Genomic DNA, 16,368 nt, shown 5'->3' with positions numbered 1-16,368 from the left:
CCATCAGACTCGCATCTCCTTCCTCTTCCTCCCTATGCCCTCCACGTGCCGTTAAACTAAACGTCGACGCCAGATCGCCGCGACTACGATCGGTGGTGCTCGCCGGCGATCTGCCTTTTTCGACGGAGTTGGAATGCCGGACCACCCAAGTCTTCTTCCTCTCGACGTCCTGAGCACGATGGTATGCTCGGATTCTCCATCCGATCAGCCACGGCGGCAGATCGATGCCACAAAGGCCGCGGCTTCTCCGCCGGCGATCTGCCTTTTTCGGCGGAGTTGGAATGCCAAACCACCCAAGCCTTCTTCCTCTCGACGTCCTGAGCACGATGGTGTGCTCGGATTTTCCATCTGACCAGCCACGGCGGCAGATCGAAGCCACAAAGGCCGCGGCTTCTCCGCCGGCGATCTGGCTTTTCCGACAGCCATTTCCGTCGAGTCAGGTACTAATATTCTTCTCCTCATTGTACTCTTCAATGCTATGTGTTTGGATTGGACCAATTGCTGATGAATTAAAAAACCCCAAATCGAACCTCATTGTGTGTTGTTGTAACTGTGTATAGGGAACTTTAAGCCTACATTTATTGATTAAACAGTTTCAGTTCGTGAAACAGTTTCAGCTCGTGAAACAGTTTCAGCTCGTGAAACAGTTTCAGCTCGTGAAACAGTTTCAGCTCGTGAAACATGAGTTTTAAATGAATTTTGAATGAAATTATGGTTCTGAAATATGATGAATCAAATTTGCAGGTAGAAACAGATCGAGGCAGTGGCGACTGTTGTGTACTCGTCGCGCGTGAGATGATCGGACGACGTTGTATTGTTGGCTACTCCTCTCATCTCAATGGCTTATTGTATTGTTATTGTTTTTTTTTAATAAGGTTGCTGTGTTCTTTTTAGTGAAACGGAATTCAGTAAAGGTGTAACTGTTTTAGTGAAGTGTAATTGTTTTAGTAAAGGTGTAATTGTTTTTTAAATAAGATGTAATTGCATTTTAGTCGAGGTGTAATTGTTTCATCACTTAATTCAGTTTCAGTAAGTGAATTCATAACTGAATTCTTCAATTTAGTGTAACTGAATTTCTGAAATTCAGTTTCAGTGTAATTGAATTCTTGAAATTCAGTTTCAGTGTAACTGAATTTTTGAAATTCAGTTTTAGTGTAATGAAATTCAATTTCAGTGTTTGATTTTAGTTTTAGTGAAATATTGAGTTTTAGCAAAAACTTCAATTTCAAAAAAAAAAAAAAAAAAAAAAAACAGTTTCACCAAAATACAGTTACAGTGACGTCAGCATGTGTCAGCATGCGTCAGTGCGCGTCAGCATGCGTCAGCGCGCGTCAGCATGCGTCAGAAGGGTAATTTAGGATTATAAGTTTTAGGGGGTTTTGAAAGAGTTTCTAGATGGGTGGGGGTTTAGACAAATTTTTTTGATGAGTAGGGTGTTTAAAATTAGGCACTATAAAATGTGCAGGATTCTATTGACTTTAATTAAACATTTTTCAGGCCAAGTTCTCTCCCTAATTTCGACCCAACTTGCAATTCTGGGCATCCCAAAAATGAAAAGCCCACTTGTTTTTGCCGCCCAACCAGGGCTCTTGTCTTATTGTTCCCCTTAAACTAAGCTTCATTAATTTAATTTCATACCCAAAATAATTATGACACGAGTAATAACGTTAATAAGAAGGTTGTGAAGGAAAGCACCTTCCGGCTGCTTGCTTACTAATTTAGAGATTGTTTTTCTTTTCTTTTGATGAAATATTAATTTAGAGATTACACAAAGTGATCGATTTTCCATCAGTGTCAATGTAAAAATTATAAATAATTAATTGTGTGGCAACTATGGTTCACAGTCATAATATATTAATGTCTCAAATTTGGCCCCATTTCATTTTTCTATACACGAGTAAGGTGTCAACTCTTCTCGAGGTAAATAATAATAAACACGAACTCACTGTATACCATTTTTTATTGTGTTATTGCATTTTTTTTTTAATGTAAAAACCATATCTTAGATTTGCGAAAATTCGGAGTATAAGGTATTACTTTAATACTGTAGCATGTTTGACAAATTCATAAATTAGCATTAATTTTCGGTCCAATTTTATTATATATATTCTCAAGTGATGCATTCCCTAGCTTTTTTTTTTCTTTTTCTTAATGTTATAGTAATATTTTGGCCAAAAAAAAATGTTATAGTATTAATATCTGGCAGCCAATATAATAAACATACAGATCGCTCCTAGACACTTGCAAATATTTTGCTCCAACTCCATTATATATAATTAAAGCATAAATGAAATAATTAGGAAAAAATAAAAGCCCTTATAATGTAGGGTACGTTCTCACTTATGCAATTATGATAACTTTGTTTTCTTTAAGAATCATCTTGTCTCTAAACGGCATCTTTGTTGGATATATTTATCGCGCCATACTTTGATCATATAATTTGCTTTGAGCAATATTTTGGACTTTCATATTAACTAATAATTAATATTGGATAATTATATCTTTCTCCTGGCCATAACACATGGTTTGAGTCCGTAAATTATGCGATGAATCACACTCTTACAGATGAAGAGTAATATTGGATATACTTTCAAAACATATGAAGAATATCCTCATAGTAATTATTATTAATTATTTTTTAATTAAAATGCCAAAGACTTGAAGAAGTTAATTAAATCGTTAAACCCATATTAATTAATTAACTTGGGACGCAAATCCTATGTCTCTTAATTATTCTCAATCCCATATTCTTAACGTTTGGATCTTCTTTAATTAGGTTAATTAAAAATTTGACAACCAACTTGTGTTGAAACAGACTTTTTTTAGGTTACTACCTTCTCATAGGGTGAACAGTTAGATGTGAAGGGCAGTCTTGAAGAGAGTTAAGTAAGGCAATCATCTCAAATCCTAAATTTTATAGATTTTTTGTATATTGTATTAGTTTAATTAATGTAAAAAAAAAATACAAAAATATATCTCCAATTAAAAATAAGAATAACCCAATTTTAAAAGACTCAATTATTCATTAAACGGCCTACGTACAATTAACTTAGTTATCTATTTACAGAAATGTACATCGAAGATCAAGGGTCCCATTTTTATATATAGTTTATCTCAATCTCCAAAATTTCAGGACGGGCCATGAATATGTGTCCACACTTATTTATTGTTTGTATTTACTTCCTTATATATAGAGACAAGATCATATAGCAAATGTAGAACTAAAAATTTATTGCTTACATAATTCACAAAAGAAGGAAAAGCTAGCTTTAATTATTAGTTGCATTAGTACTAATAATGCTCGATTACTTGATTTAGACTTTCCTAGCTTCTAATTAAAATATTGTCAAAATGCGATGATCCGGTACTATGTTTAATTAGTTGGGTGTTGACTGTTGAGGTTGAGCTTACATATTTTTCATAGACATGCAAGTGGCTAGTTTGATATATGGTCCAACTAATTAACTGGTGAACTAGCTGTAGTAGCACCATCACTACGTACTGTCAAATTCAAATTTTGGGGCAAGGAATAATTATTGGAACTTAGGCGTAAGCAATAATTAACTTAGACCCGACTAAACTGTTATTTTAGTTGCATAATATAGAATAGGAAAAAGTCAAATGTGCATTTCTTTTAATTACTTGCAGTCTGACTGCAAATATATTCCAATATATGGCTTTCTTCTTCATCTAGCTGAAAGGTTAGTTTCTCACCTTCTACCTTTCTAAATATATTTGTATCGAAGATGCTAATTAGGTAGGTTTACCAGCGTAAGTCCTTCCTGATATATGATGAGCAAATGACTTACCAATTAAATAAGAATAGGATGCATAATTAAATACATGTATGTACGAATGAATGTTCTCTTGTCAAACAATTAACAACACGTACAATATGCTTATGTTATCAAATTATGAATCTAAATTATTGGTTAGGTTGATTATTAATGATCTAAATGTATGATCTAGATTAACATGTGGTTAGGTTGATTATTACTCCATAAGTTTATATATACATTCAAACATATATAAATATTGGGTAACATTCAATTCGATCTCTTACTAAATATATGCATGACATGTTATGTTGTTGAACATCAGTCAGTCAAGCGCTATATGCATTAAAACAAAAGTTCTTCTCGTGATCAATAATAATTCATGATAACGTATCAAATTACTTCACAAGAGAATTAACATTTCCATGTTTATATAAATACAACAGCGCACATGATCTGTTTGGTTAACTAAAATAAAATAAAAAAGATTGAAATCAAACGATGCACACCCCAAACCATAAAGTGGGTGCCTTTTAAATATATTGATCAATCAAAATGATTAAAAAAAACAACCAAAAGGAATAGTAAATCATAAAACGAAGGAATTTATATAATTAAAAGATTATATATAGGGTAGGCAATGCACATAGTCCCAGCCAGAATACAAGTGATTGTTTATCCCTAAGTGAAGTGCCCGGCTAGCTAGCATATGAATGCAATATCGAAGCAATTGTGCAGAGGGATGGGGGAGGGGACTATGATGTCTCACCCATTGGAGTGATTAGTGGACCCCTGGCCTAGCTAGCTAAGCCCATTGACATATATGTATATAGCTAGCTTTAATAGGATTTGATGCATGCCTCGTTAAGCCATAAGTCTACCTGTACTTAGTTATGGTTGTCGATCACCTTTTTTCTCTTCTCTCCTATCCATCATCTTTACCCCACTCTACTTGGGTGGTTTAGCAAGTTAGAGGGGGTAGGGTTGCGGGACTTGGGTCATTTTACATATAGGTTGGGGATGCACTTCATGCAGTACTATAGGTTCATGATTTGTTACATTTTATGCGCTAAGAAATTAAGATTGATGATGACAAAATATACATTATTCGCCATGACTTTAATTAATTTCTTCATGCTCAAACAGTGACCTGACTATGTGTATCATATGCGTGTGTATATATGAAGCTTTTTGAAATTACAACTCTCTCTCTCTCTCTCTCTCTCTCTCTCTCTCTCTCTCTCTCTCTCTCTCTCTCTAACCTTATCCTACGTTTCATGAGCTAGCTAGATAGTAGTATTTGATGCATGTTGTTGTAGACGGTGATAGATTATTAGGACCACGGCGCTCAAAATTTCTTGAATGGACCACTAATATTATTAGAGTTCTTTATTAATAAGCTTAACATAAACTTTTTTTATTATAAACTCAAACTTCTAATATATTTATTTTTAAGCCACAAAAATATTTCTAAGCCATAATAAAAAAAATTAAGTATAGAGCATTTAATATTATTCAAACTCAAGCATACGTACAGTATTCAAGCATACATTATACCCAAGTTTTAGTTTAATTCTTTTTTGAGAGTTTAGGGTTTATGGTATAGTATTTAAAATTTAGGGTTAAAACCCTAAAACTCTAAATATGAAGTCATAAAACATAAACTATAAATGTTTAAACCTTAAAAAAAATACTATCATTCAACAAAGTGTAATTTTACAAAATTATAAAATGCATTTGCATTATAACAAAATAAAGTGTAACTCTTTACATATTGCATATATCATAACAAAAATAAAGTGTAACTCTGTGAAGATTACATACGGCATAAAAAAAAAAATTTAGTTTTAATCACTCCTAGCTAGCTTGTAACTTAAAAATTAATAGATCTTTGACATGAATTTATGAGTGAAACTTACAATTTTTGTGGCTTTTTACTAATTTACTTTATTATTTAAGCAGGCAGAGGCAGCAGGCACACTCTACCCCCCATTTGGTGGCTATCATGTCTTACATGCATCTCCACTGTGCCTTCTCTCTCTCTCTCTCTCTATACATATATATATATATAGAGAGAGGGAGAGAGAGAGAGGAAATAAGTAAATTGCAATGGGATAATTTGTTCTGATCTATATATATATAGTTAAAATACAGATAGAAATGTGGAAACAATTAGAACAAGAACGAGAGGTACATTGAGCATTACTTTTGTTTTGTTAAATTGGAAGGAGTGAACTCTAGCCTGACATTATTAATGTAAATGTAGTTTAGGCAGGTTCATGCATTATTTGGAGACAATTAGAGCAGGAACGAAAGGAGATATAGCTAGGAAACAAGTAGAGCAACAAAGAAAGGTTGATCGATCAAGACTCAAGAGTAATTAACACTTTCTTTTGTTACATTGAAAGGATCAAACTCTTACCTATTTTACTTCTAACCCGACATTTTTAATAAACAGGTAGTTTAACCAGAATATGTATGACCTTTAATTTTTAATATACTTATCTCATGTAATAGTAGGGATGATTTCATGTAAATATTTCACACTTAAACGAAGGGATGATATGGGCTGGGCCGAAACAAAAATCATAGCCAGCTGAAGGTTAGTGGGCTTTCGATGGGTTCAAGCTCTACCCATTGAAGTCCTGATAGCAAGCCATTAATCCAAACTCAACCCAACTGGGGCAAGAAAGATGATTGGGCCTTGAAACAACAATTTGGGCCCAAACGCCAAAGCGGTGTGTTCCCATCCACTGCCTCACAAAATGTGGTTGGTTGGGAACTTTGAAGTTTTAGAAGCAGAGAGACAAAAGGGGACGACTGACGAGGAATTGTGTAGGGTTTTAGTCTTTTAGAACAGTAGTTATAAAGGTTTCTGTTTCTCTGTTGGTTGTGGAGGCTGGAAGTGAGAGACCAATTAGCAATGGATTCGTTTTCATCACCATCGAGCGGATCTCCAATCCACGGCAACCCTGACCTTTTAAAGAACCAGGTTAAGAACGAACTTGCTGAGGCTTATTTCATGGAGTTCCTTGAGGTTCTCTCTCTCTCTCTCTCAGACTCTCTCTTTATCTCTCTTTTCCCATTTATGGGTTTCTTACATTCATCGCTATATTGGGTTTTTTGTTTTTGTGGGTTTATGTGTGTGCGCGCGTGTGTGTGTAACCTTTGAGTTGAATATGAATTTCGTGATTTCTCGTTGACTTGTTTAAGCCTTGAAATACAATGCCTGGTCTTGTTTCGTTTGATGTTTAAATGGTTTGGGTATGCAACAATCCATGATATTTGTTCTTTGTTTTTTTGTTTTTTTTTTTCCGTGTACCTGTGAAGCTTATTTTGAACTTCAAATATAGAGGTAGTAACTAGTTTGGGTATAAACGTTTGTTCTTTTAATCCTATTCATTTTGCCATGAGTTTCTTATGCTTAAAAGAAAATTATTATAATGAATCAATGGAACTACGCCTATCTTCTCTTCTGTAATTCCTACATGTGAGTCTGTTAGAAGTTAGATTGTGGGTAAAAAGGGGTAGCGAGTTTTAATAAACACTTAGAGTTGGTTCTTTCTTCAAAAAACTCAAATTCAGATCATGCCTATATCTCTCACCTCTGATTCCTTGTGTTTATCAGGAAAATATGCATTGGTGCCCACACGTATCAGTGTATGTTTATGTGTTTATGATTGAATATGAGTTATATTTTTTGGAAAGTTGTCTCAGGAAAAGTTCCCCAATTTTTGGATATGAGCTTCAAAAGAATTTCAGTAGGGGTAATTGCCCCCACTGAACTGTGTGTGTATATACCCCTTCATAGTTGGCTTAGATGAATGTGGTGTGTTAGTTTGCTAATATTTCATATATCTCCATATGTATGCATATTCTTAGAAATGATGCCCATATAAGGTCTTGAGTTTCACCTGTGTGATGTCATCATATGGTATTCTGTACCCAAATTTACAAGTGGTGTTGGTAATTACTTTCTTGTATATCAAAGGAAATTCTCAAGTTTTTAGTTTTTGTTTTTTATACAACTATTCTGTTGTTTTTCTTTATATGCAAGTGTAAATTTTCTCACTGTGACTTTCTGTTTTCCCAATTGTTTTTCATTTGTCACACAGACCCTGAGGGCAAAGTGCTTTGACAAGTGCATAACAAAACCAGGATCAAGCCTGGGTGGGAGTGAGAGTAGCTGCATCTCTAGGTGTGTGGATCGCTATGTTGAGGCCACTGGCATCATCACTAGATCTCTCTTTAGTTCACCACCGCAATGAAATTTTGGGGAATGATTTGCTTTCTTGAAGAAGATTGAAGTTGCAAATGTTATAAGAAACTACAAACGAAAGTAGAGATTGTTTTGTTTTGTATTCTATCCCAAAGATAATATTTTTCTTGGGAACAGGTGTTTCATTCACATTGCATGATACTTTTTGTGCTTGAATTTATGCACTATTTTCCTCTGTTGTCCCTCTCCTGCATATTGGTATAGTTCTCTTAGATAGTTGCTGTGTTGTAAGAGCAGTGTAGGTATCTGTAACTAAGGCCTCGTGCTTGTGCTCTGTCGATCAAGGATCAAATGATGGGTCAAATAATGCTTAAAGAATGAAACTAGGATTCTTCTAGCATACTAGGTGGTGTTAATATCAGGATTAATTACTCACAACTTTGTCCATGCACACAAAAGTGTTTCGAATTCACTTTATTTACAAACCCTCTAAAACTCATGTATCTATACCCTATGGTACATTAAAACGATCTATGAAATGAATGCATAACAACAGGCTACAAAATTTGCAGTCCAATGTGAAGTTCTGTCGGCTAATGTTTCTCTACACCATTTTTGCCTAAAAATCTCTCTCTGCCTCTCATAGACCATAGCCTTTTCAATGTCTTCATCTCCAGAAAAACTTACCTACAATTAGATGTATAAAACGTGTGTCTCACATCTACAATTAGATGTATAAAACGTGTGTCTTACATCTAGTGCATCATGTGATTCACACATAACCATGAATGTGAGACTCTATCGTAAGTAAGTTTTGACAGTTATTTTTCTTACAAGTACCCTCCAAAACTATCGAATGAACCACAACCCAATCAACCAAAACTCAATTTGGAGCTATAGCTTGGGCTTGGGCTTCTGGTTTACTGATGATCCCATGGCCCCTGCTATGATTGGACCATACCTAGCTTTTGATGCTATTGGGGTTGTTCTTCCATTTTGGGGTCTTTTCAGTCCAAATTTCATCATGCTTTGTGCTCAAATTGAATTGACTACTTTCTAAGTACAATGGGTTGCGGCCAATATATGTATAGCTGGCCGGGATAGCTGCATTTGACGCTAAGAGTGATGAAACTTCCAAACGAAATGTTGATTTATTTGTCTACTCCCAACTTTAACAATGAACCCAAACTATCCACACAACTAGCTCCTCATCTCACCTAGAATGTGTCAACCTATAGATTAAAAAAGACCGTGTTATTTATTTGTTTATCCTTCTAAATATTTCACACCATATATAGTCTACTTTGTAACCACCACATATTGATCGTTGAATCTAGGTAATGACGTTGGTATAGTGATGTCACTATGTCCAGTCAGATATTTAGGGCAGGACGTAAGGAATGACGTTGATATAGTGATGTCACTCTGATTACATCATGCAGATCGAGATCCATCGTGGGATTCATTTTATGATATGATGACATCTGGCCGGCTTCAACAAAACCCAAACTCATGAGTCATGAGTTTCATAATAATTTTGCTTCATAGACTCAATTAACATGCACGGTGGGCCTGCCAATCAATGCTTGTCTTCCTAGTTCTTCTAAGCTGAGCAAATTTTATTTAGGACCAAAATATTTGATTAATTCGTACAAATATTCGATATTAATTTATTAAATTGTTGTTGCCAACAAAAAAATTATTGAAATGCTGCAGTGCCAGAGCTGCATTTGTAGAATATTTTTATAATAATTAAATAAGTAGTTCCCATCAGAATGCATGCATTGCAGCACCTCATTTCAGTTGAATTCTTTAAGGCGCTGTTTGTTTGACTAGAATGTTCGAAAAGGGATTGGAATTGTAAGTCATTTCCTGATTATTTAGGAATGGAATGGTTTTGACATTTTCATTACGCAAACCTTTATTATTATTACAATATCTCCTCACACTTATTGTAAGAATAATAGTGTATACCCCACTTACATCCAAATTTTGTTTTTGTATAAAATAACTTGTAAAATATTTATGAGTTATGACATGTCCTGCACTCATGCATGTTACACCATCCCCATACATTGAGATTCGTATCAGGCTGGAATAGCTTCCTGTTTTTTTTTGTTTTTTTGTTTTTGTTCACAAGGGTGATGTGGCCCAAAAATGCCCACGATGCATGCCTTGCCATATTTGATGGTATTTTGGGACTAAATCTTGTATGAGGCATGCCCCAGTGCGGCATCTCTCACATGAGTTGTGGATCCCACCTCATGTGAGAGATGCTGCACTGGATCATGCCCCATCGAAGACTCTCTCGTATTTTGGCCCTGTTGTTTAACCGCACTTTTTTTATAAGACATCAATTCATCCAACATACATGCATTAACCAAATGTATGATTTCATTGAACTGTCAAGACTTATCATCAATTCATCATCATATATAGTAACTGCGTAATTGAATTGCCAACTTGTTATGGCCTCGATCCACATGGAGCTCCAACATTAGTTTTCATTGTGTGTGAAAAGAGTGAAAGAGTTGGGCACCGTTTCTTTGACTATACATTTGGCTTTCATTTCATCTATCCAAACTCTGCCTCAAGTTCTTGACTATAATTAATTCCTCTATTCAAGTCTTGGTAATTAAGCATTAGAGAATTTGTTACATAGCCATGTGGAAACAGAGTTTTCTGTACTTGAGGTTAATTATGGATGACGTTTGCAAAGGGATGTCACTCTGATAACATCATCAAAAACAAATTGCAAAGATAGTGGTGGAAATCTCATAATCTCAGCCTCATGTGCGTTAGCTAAGCTAACTGAACCCAACATTGTTGGGCCAACAATGACAAGTTGAAGACAATGGTTGAAGCACTACCACAAATACAGTGTCCTCCTACCATCCGTCACCAAAATGCAGGTCGGTACCGACCTGAATCTAGGACTAAATTGACGGTGTAGTGGAAATTCTTCGATACAATTTGATTTTGAGTACAACACTTCAATTCAACCCTTCATTTCTTGCACGCATTCCAGTTTTGCACATGTTAACTTATCATCATCATCATAGATTTTATTACAGTTTTGATTTTATTCCATTGTCCACACTATTGGAAATCATACAATTACATTTTTAATCTTTAAATGTTTGTAATTTTATTTTTTCACTATCAAATGTGATTGACATACAATATTGTGCCATAAATGCACCCACAAAACTAGTTCACCTAAATCAGGTAACAGAATATGACTTCCGTTGTATGTGTATTTTAACATTTGTCAACTAGCCCCACTGTACGAAAAGTTTCTACATTTCTATGTATGTATATATTTTATTTTTTAAATTCTACAATTTTGAAGAATATCCCTTAGCCGGCCGAACTGCTATAAATAAGGACCGAACCCCATTTGTCAATCTACCAATTTACTTCTTCAGATTGTCTTCTCGATCTTCAGTATTCTTAAGCAATATGGCCACAACAAAGCTACTGCTAACAGACCTCATATCTGGTGTGAACCATGTCCCCTCAAACTACATTCGGCCTATCTCTGACCGTCCAAATCTCGCAGATGTTCAGCCATCAGACGGCTCCAATATTCCCCTCATTGATCTCCAAGGTCTCCATGGCCCCAACCACTTTGATATTATCAAACAGATAGGCCAAGCTTGCCAAAATGATGGTTTCTTTCAGGTATACATATAATCCCATTACTCAATTTGCATGTAATTCTTCTTCCTCTAAAGCTTACACAATTGAATCACTTTCACTGACCACCCCATTTATTATGATCAGGTTAAGAACCATGGAGTGCCAGAGACAATGATCAGTGACATGTTGAGAATAGCGAGAGAGTTTTTCAGATTGCCAGAGTGTGAGAGGTTGAAGATGTACTCAGATGACCCTTCAAAGAAAACCAGGCTTTCCACCAGCTTCAATGTCAAGACTGAGAAACTCTCCAACTGGAGGGACTTTCTCAGACTCCATTGCTACCCTCTTGAAGACTATGTTCATGAATGGCCTACCAATCCCCCAACCTTCAGGTAAATGGGATGCCCCTGTAATAATGTTTTTTTGTCAAACAGTCTGGCAACATAATAATTCGAACCACACATTCAGTCAAGATTCAACCTAATCAATTATTAAATTCACAATCTCATAACATAACAATCAGTTTTGCCGAAGTCTGGCAATAACTAAAAGGAGTATTACTTTCTCTGTTTACAGGGAGCAAGTGGGTGAGTATTGCACTAGTGTGAGAGGACTGGTTATGACACTGCTTGAGGCCATATCAGAGAGCCTAGGCCTGGAAAAGAGGAGCATTGTTAAAGCTTTAGGGAAGCAAGGCCAGCATATGGCTTTGAATTACTACCCACCCTGTCCAGAGCCAGAGCTTACTTATGGATTGCCAGGACATACTGACTGTAATCTAATCACCATCCTTCTCCAAGATGATGTGCCCGGATTGCAGGTCCTTAGAAATGGAAAGTGGGTTGCTGTCAACCCTATTCCCAACACTTTCATTGTCAACATCGGAGATCAGATGCAGGTAAAGATCATATGCTCCAAACTGTTTGTTGTGATTACAAAAACCCACCTAATATTTCATGTCTTTCAAACACAAAATATAATACTTTGGAGTATTATTGTCAATTAATTTTGAGTTAGATATTCTAACATTAACATATTATCATTAGAACAACCAATTACTCTCGTCATCTAATATAAGTGATCGATCCATGCACTTAACTTAGTTTGACCACACGTGAAAGCGTGTTGAGATAGTAAAATCAATCTCACACTAAATCTCTTGGCTCATACTAGTTTTTTGCTCGTCTTGAGTCTTAGGCCAGTCTTGGGAGAGCCTAATGAGGCAATCGCTTCGAACTCCTAAATGTTCAGGACCCTAAATTTTATGGTTCGTTTTGGACCTTATACTATATATAATGTAATAAAAGGAAAAAGCAATTCTAATTCATTATAATTCTCTGTTTCCCATTTTTCTTGGTATCAATCAGGTAATTAGCAACGATCGGTACAAGAGTGTGCTCCATAGAGCTGTTGTTAACTGCAACAGAGACAGAATATCGGTTCCAACCTTCTACTGTCCATCACCTGATGCTGTGATTGAGCCTGCCAAGGAGCTGATCAGCCATGACCATCCAGCGGTGTACAGAAATTTTACATATGCTGAATACTTTGAAAAATTCTGGGACAGAGGACTTGCAAAAGAATGTTGCTTAGACTTGTTTAAACGACCCACCTGAGCACGTGTGCAATTACAAGGATGTCCCTAATAAAATGGTCTCTCTTTTTCTCTGGGTATAATAAAAATACTAGTGGAGCAATGCTTCTTCCATGCATAATCATTTAACCTTGCTGAAATTCTGATGTGCCACTACATCGTAGAAAAAACATTCTATATGAAATAGTTGAAGGTGTGATATAATTTCAACAATATATATGAACAAACAATGGGACTTGTGGTGAAGCATGATTTGAGTTATCATGGAATGCCTTTTAAAATTTTCTTATGCAATGTCTTTATCACATCAATTTATATGAACAATATTATTGGGTCCATCCAGCTTAGGACGTCCGATTCTCGCACGCAACATGTGAGGCCTATTACAAAAAGAATGAACCCCAGAGCCGCAAGCCTGCAACGCAAGAGCCTCACAGATTCTGTTTTTTCCTATCTTAAATTTCATTTTGGCTATTGAAGAAGAAGAAATGGAAAAGGGTCCACTTATCATTTTCCCAAATAGCATCCCAGCTCCCCTCTCACAACAACCCAGATGCCCCTTTGGTTCTTGATCGTATGCTTCACCTTCTCTTGGCCTATTCTGTCCTCACTTGCTCTATTACCATCCATCAAACAGATGGAGAGCTTCTCAGGCTCTCTGGGTTTTCACCCATCTCCAAATACTTCATTCAGAAACAGGACGGAACATCACTTGCACCATTACTAAATTTATGTCTAGTTCCTCATCTTAGCTAAAAGACTGTCTTTATTTATATAATTTTCTATATATATTTCACACCATAGTCTACTTTGTAGATATTTTGTACTCGGCAAGTGGATCCTCTACCAATTAATATTTGCCTACCACTGTCAGTGTGTCTCTGTCTAGGCCTTCTAAAGCTGAGCAGAATTTAGCTAGAAATTTAATTTTATTAAAATGTGATAATTGTGATGAAAAAGAAAAGTTGGTGAATTCATAAAGAGCAGAAAAAATTAGGTGAGTTCATACAGAGGGAAAAAAATGAAAGTGAAAAAATTAGGTACTATAAATTAGTACCGAACCCGATTTGCCCACATTACCAATTTACTTGTTCAGGTTCTCTTGTCTTCAGTACTCTTAGCAATATGGCCACAACAAAGCTACTGCTAACAGACCTCATATCTGGGATGAACCATGTCCCCTCAAACTACATTCGGCCCATCTCCGACCGTCCAAATCTCACTGATGTTGAGACATCAGACGGCTGCAATATTCCCCTCATTGATCTCCAGGGCCTCCACGGCCCCAACTACTCTGATATTATCAAACAGATAGGCCAAGCTTCCCAAGATTATGGTTTCTTTCAGGTATACGTACATATAATCCCATTATTCAATTTGTATGTAATTATTCTTCTTCTTCCTCCAAAGTATGCACCATAGAGTGAGTGAGTCACTGACCACACCATTTATTACGATCAGGTTAAGAATCATGGAGTGCCAGAGACAATGATCAATGACATGTTGAGTGTATCAAGAGAGTTCTTCAAATTGCCAGAGAGTGAGAGGTTGAAGCTCTACTCAGATGACCCTTCAAAGACCACCGGGCTTTCCACCAATTTTGATGACAAAAATGGATTTCTCTGCGTCTGGAGGGACTTTCTCAGACTCCATTGCTACCCTCTTGAAGACAATGTGCATGAATGGCCTACCAATCCCCCAACCTTCAGGTTAATGGGAAACCCCTCTAATAATGTTCTTTTGTCAAATAATTAGCAACAACAAAATGTAAATCATAAATTCAATTCAATCTAATTAATGATTTCATTCATATTAACATTTTAGTTTTGTCCAAGTCTTGTAATGACAGCAAGAAGAAGCACTTTCTTGTTACAGGAAGCAAGTGGGGGAGTATTGCACCAGTGTGAGAGGACTGATTATGACACTGCTTGAGGCCATATCAGAGAGCCTAGGCCTGGAAAAGAAATACATTGTTAAGGCTTTAGGGAAAGAAGGCCAGCATTTGTCTTTCAATTACTATCCACCCTGTCCAGAGCCAGAGCTTATTTTAGGAGCGCCAGCACATACTGACCGTAGTCTAATCACCGTCCTTCTCCCAGATGATGTGCCTGGACTGCAGGTCCTTAGAAATGGCAAGTGGGTTGCTGTCGACCCTATTCCCAACACTTTCATTGTCAATATTGGTGATCTAATGCAGGTAAGACGATATTTCACCTCAAAATAATGCTAGCTAGTAGCTACCTTTCCCAATCTCAATTATGTTTTGAAATTACGCAATCCCACCTAATATTCCAATCCTTGGAGCACAACATATAATATTATGGGCTAGTCGTTCGCAAGTCGGACCTATTTTGGCCACACATACTCCCATCATCTATTATAAATTATTTGAGCACACGTGAAAGAGCTTGTTGAGATAAAAAAAAACTAGGCTCTCGGCCCATCATGGACCAGTTATAAGGGTAGACAAATTAGACAATCGTCTTGAGCCCTTAAATATTTATACCTCAAATTTTATGAGCTTTATATATATATATATATTATGATGAAGAAAAATCACGTGTGCATAAACAAAGAGTTGGAAAAACACACAATTCTATTTTTTTTTTTCCCATTTCTCTTGGTATCAATCAGGTAATTAGCAATGATCGGTACAAGAGTGTGTCCCACAGAGTTGTTGTGAATTGCAAGAAAGAGAGATTATCGATTGCAACCTTCTACAGCCCATCACCTGATGTAGTGTGGGGGCCTGCCAAGGAGCTGATCAGCCATGACCACCCAGCGGTGTACAAGAATTTTACATATGATGGATACTACGAAAAATTCTGGAACAGACTAGTTGCAAAGCATCGTTGCGTAGACTTGTTCAAAGTCGAATCACCCACTTGAGCATGTGTGCAAATATGCAATGCTGCAATGTTATCTTGTTAGCTTTGCCAATTACTAATTAAATTGGCCCCAATAAAACACTCTCTCTGTTTTTTTTTTTTTTAATCCTAGATTGTTTGGTATTGCTACGAGAATAATAAGTTGAGAAGTATAATCAACTACAAAAAAACTAGTTAAGTGCTTTGTAAATTATATTTTAAAAAGTGTTTTGAGTGTTAAAGACTTTGGTAAATTAATTTTAATGTAAA

At 36.1% G+C, this 16,368-nt stretch overlaps 3 protein-coding genes across 3 annotated transcripts; all 3 read left to right on the top strand.

The window, feature by feature from the left end:
• The first annotated feature begins 6,559 nt into the window (after positions 1-6,559).
• On the top strand, positions 6,560-8,244 carry TIM13 (translocase of the inner mitochondrial membrane 13). The gene is made up of 2 exons (XM_086227393.1): positions 6,560-6,813; positions 7,892-8,244. Exons 1-2 carry the CDS (start codon positions 6,700-6,702, stop codon positions 8,042-8,044), a joined length of 267 nt encoding a protein of 88 aa, XP_086083519.1. The 5' UTR covers positions 6,560-6,699; the 3' UTR covers positions 8,045-8,244.
• A 3,178-nt stretch (positions 8,245-11,422) lies between these two features.
• LOC147274395 (protein DMR6-LIKE OXYGENASE 2-like) lies at positions 11,423-13,392 on the top strand. Its single transcript, XM_086257009.1, has 4 exons — positions 11,423-11,679; positions 11,782-12,029; positions 12,214-12,535; positions 13,005-13,392. Exons 1-4 carry the CDS (start codon positions 11,458-11,460, stop codon positions 13,251-13,253), a joined length of 1,041 nt encoding a protein of 346 aa, XP_086113135.1. The 5' UTR covers positions 11,423-11,457; the 3' UTR covers positions 13,254-13,392.
• Positions 13,393-14,115: 723 nt separating this feature from the next.
• Positions 14,116-16,351, top strand: LOC147274394 (protein DMR6-LIKE OXYGENASE 2-like). The gene is made up of 4 exons (XM_086257008.1): positions 14,116-14,578; positions 14,693-14,940; positions 15,107-15,428; positions 15,866-16,351. The coding sequence occupies exons 1-4, from the start codon at positions 14,357-14,359 to the stop codon at positions 16,118-16,120; spliced, it is 1,047 nt and encodes a 348-aa protein (XP_086113134.1). The 5' UTR covers positions 14,116-14,356; the 3' UTR covers positions 16,121-16,351.
• Positions 16,352-16,368: the final 17 nt, after the last annotated feature.

Source organism: Dryas octopetala, chromosome 9, assembly GCF_963921425.1.
Source record: "Dryas octopetala chromosome 9, drDryOcto1.1, whole genome shotgun sequence".
Classification (NCBI taxonomy): Eukaryota; Viridiplantae; Streptophyta; class Magnoliopsida; order Rosales; family Rosaceae; genus Dryas; species Dryas octopetala.
This window is presented reverse-complemented; position numbering and strand designations above follow the sequence as displayed.

Coding starts and splice junctions, on each gene's coding strand:
- TIM13 (XM_086227393.1), top strand. CDS start 6,700: ATGGATTCGTTTTCATCACCATCGAGCGGATCTCCAATCCACGGCAAC. Junction 6,814..7,891: donor ATTTCATGGAGTTCCTTGAG/GTTCTCTCTCTC, acceptor TTTGTCACACAG/ACCCTGAGGGCAAAGTGCTT.
- LOC147274395 (XM_086257009.1), top strand. CDS start 11,458: ATGGCCACAACAAAGCTACTGCTAACAGACCTCATATCTGGTGTGAAC. Junction 11,680..11,781: donor AAAATGATGGTTTCTTTCAG/GTATACATATAA, acceptor TATTATGATCAG/GTTAAGAACCATGGAGTGCC. Junction 12,536..13,004: donor ACATCGGAGATCAGATGCAG/GTAAAGATCATA, acceptor GGTATCAATCAG/GTAATTAGCAACGATCGGTA.
- LOC147274394 (XM_086257008.1), top strand. CDS start 14,357: ATGGCCACAACAAAGCTACTGCTAACAGACCTCATATCTGGGATGAAC. Junction 14,579..14,692: donor AAGATTATGGTTTCTTTCAG/GTATACGTACAT, acceptor TATTACGATCAG/GTTAAGAATCATGGAGTGCC. Junction 14,941..15,106: donor ACCAATCCCCCAACCTTCAG/GTTAATGGGAAA, acceptor TTCTTGTTACAG/GAAGCAAGTGGGGGAGTATT.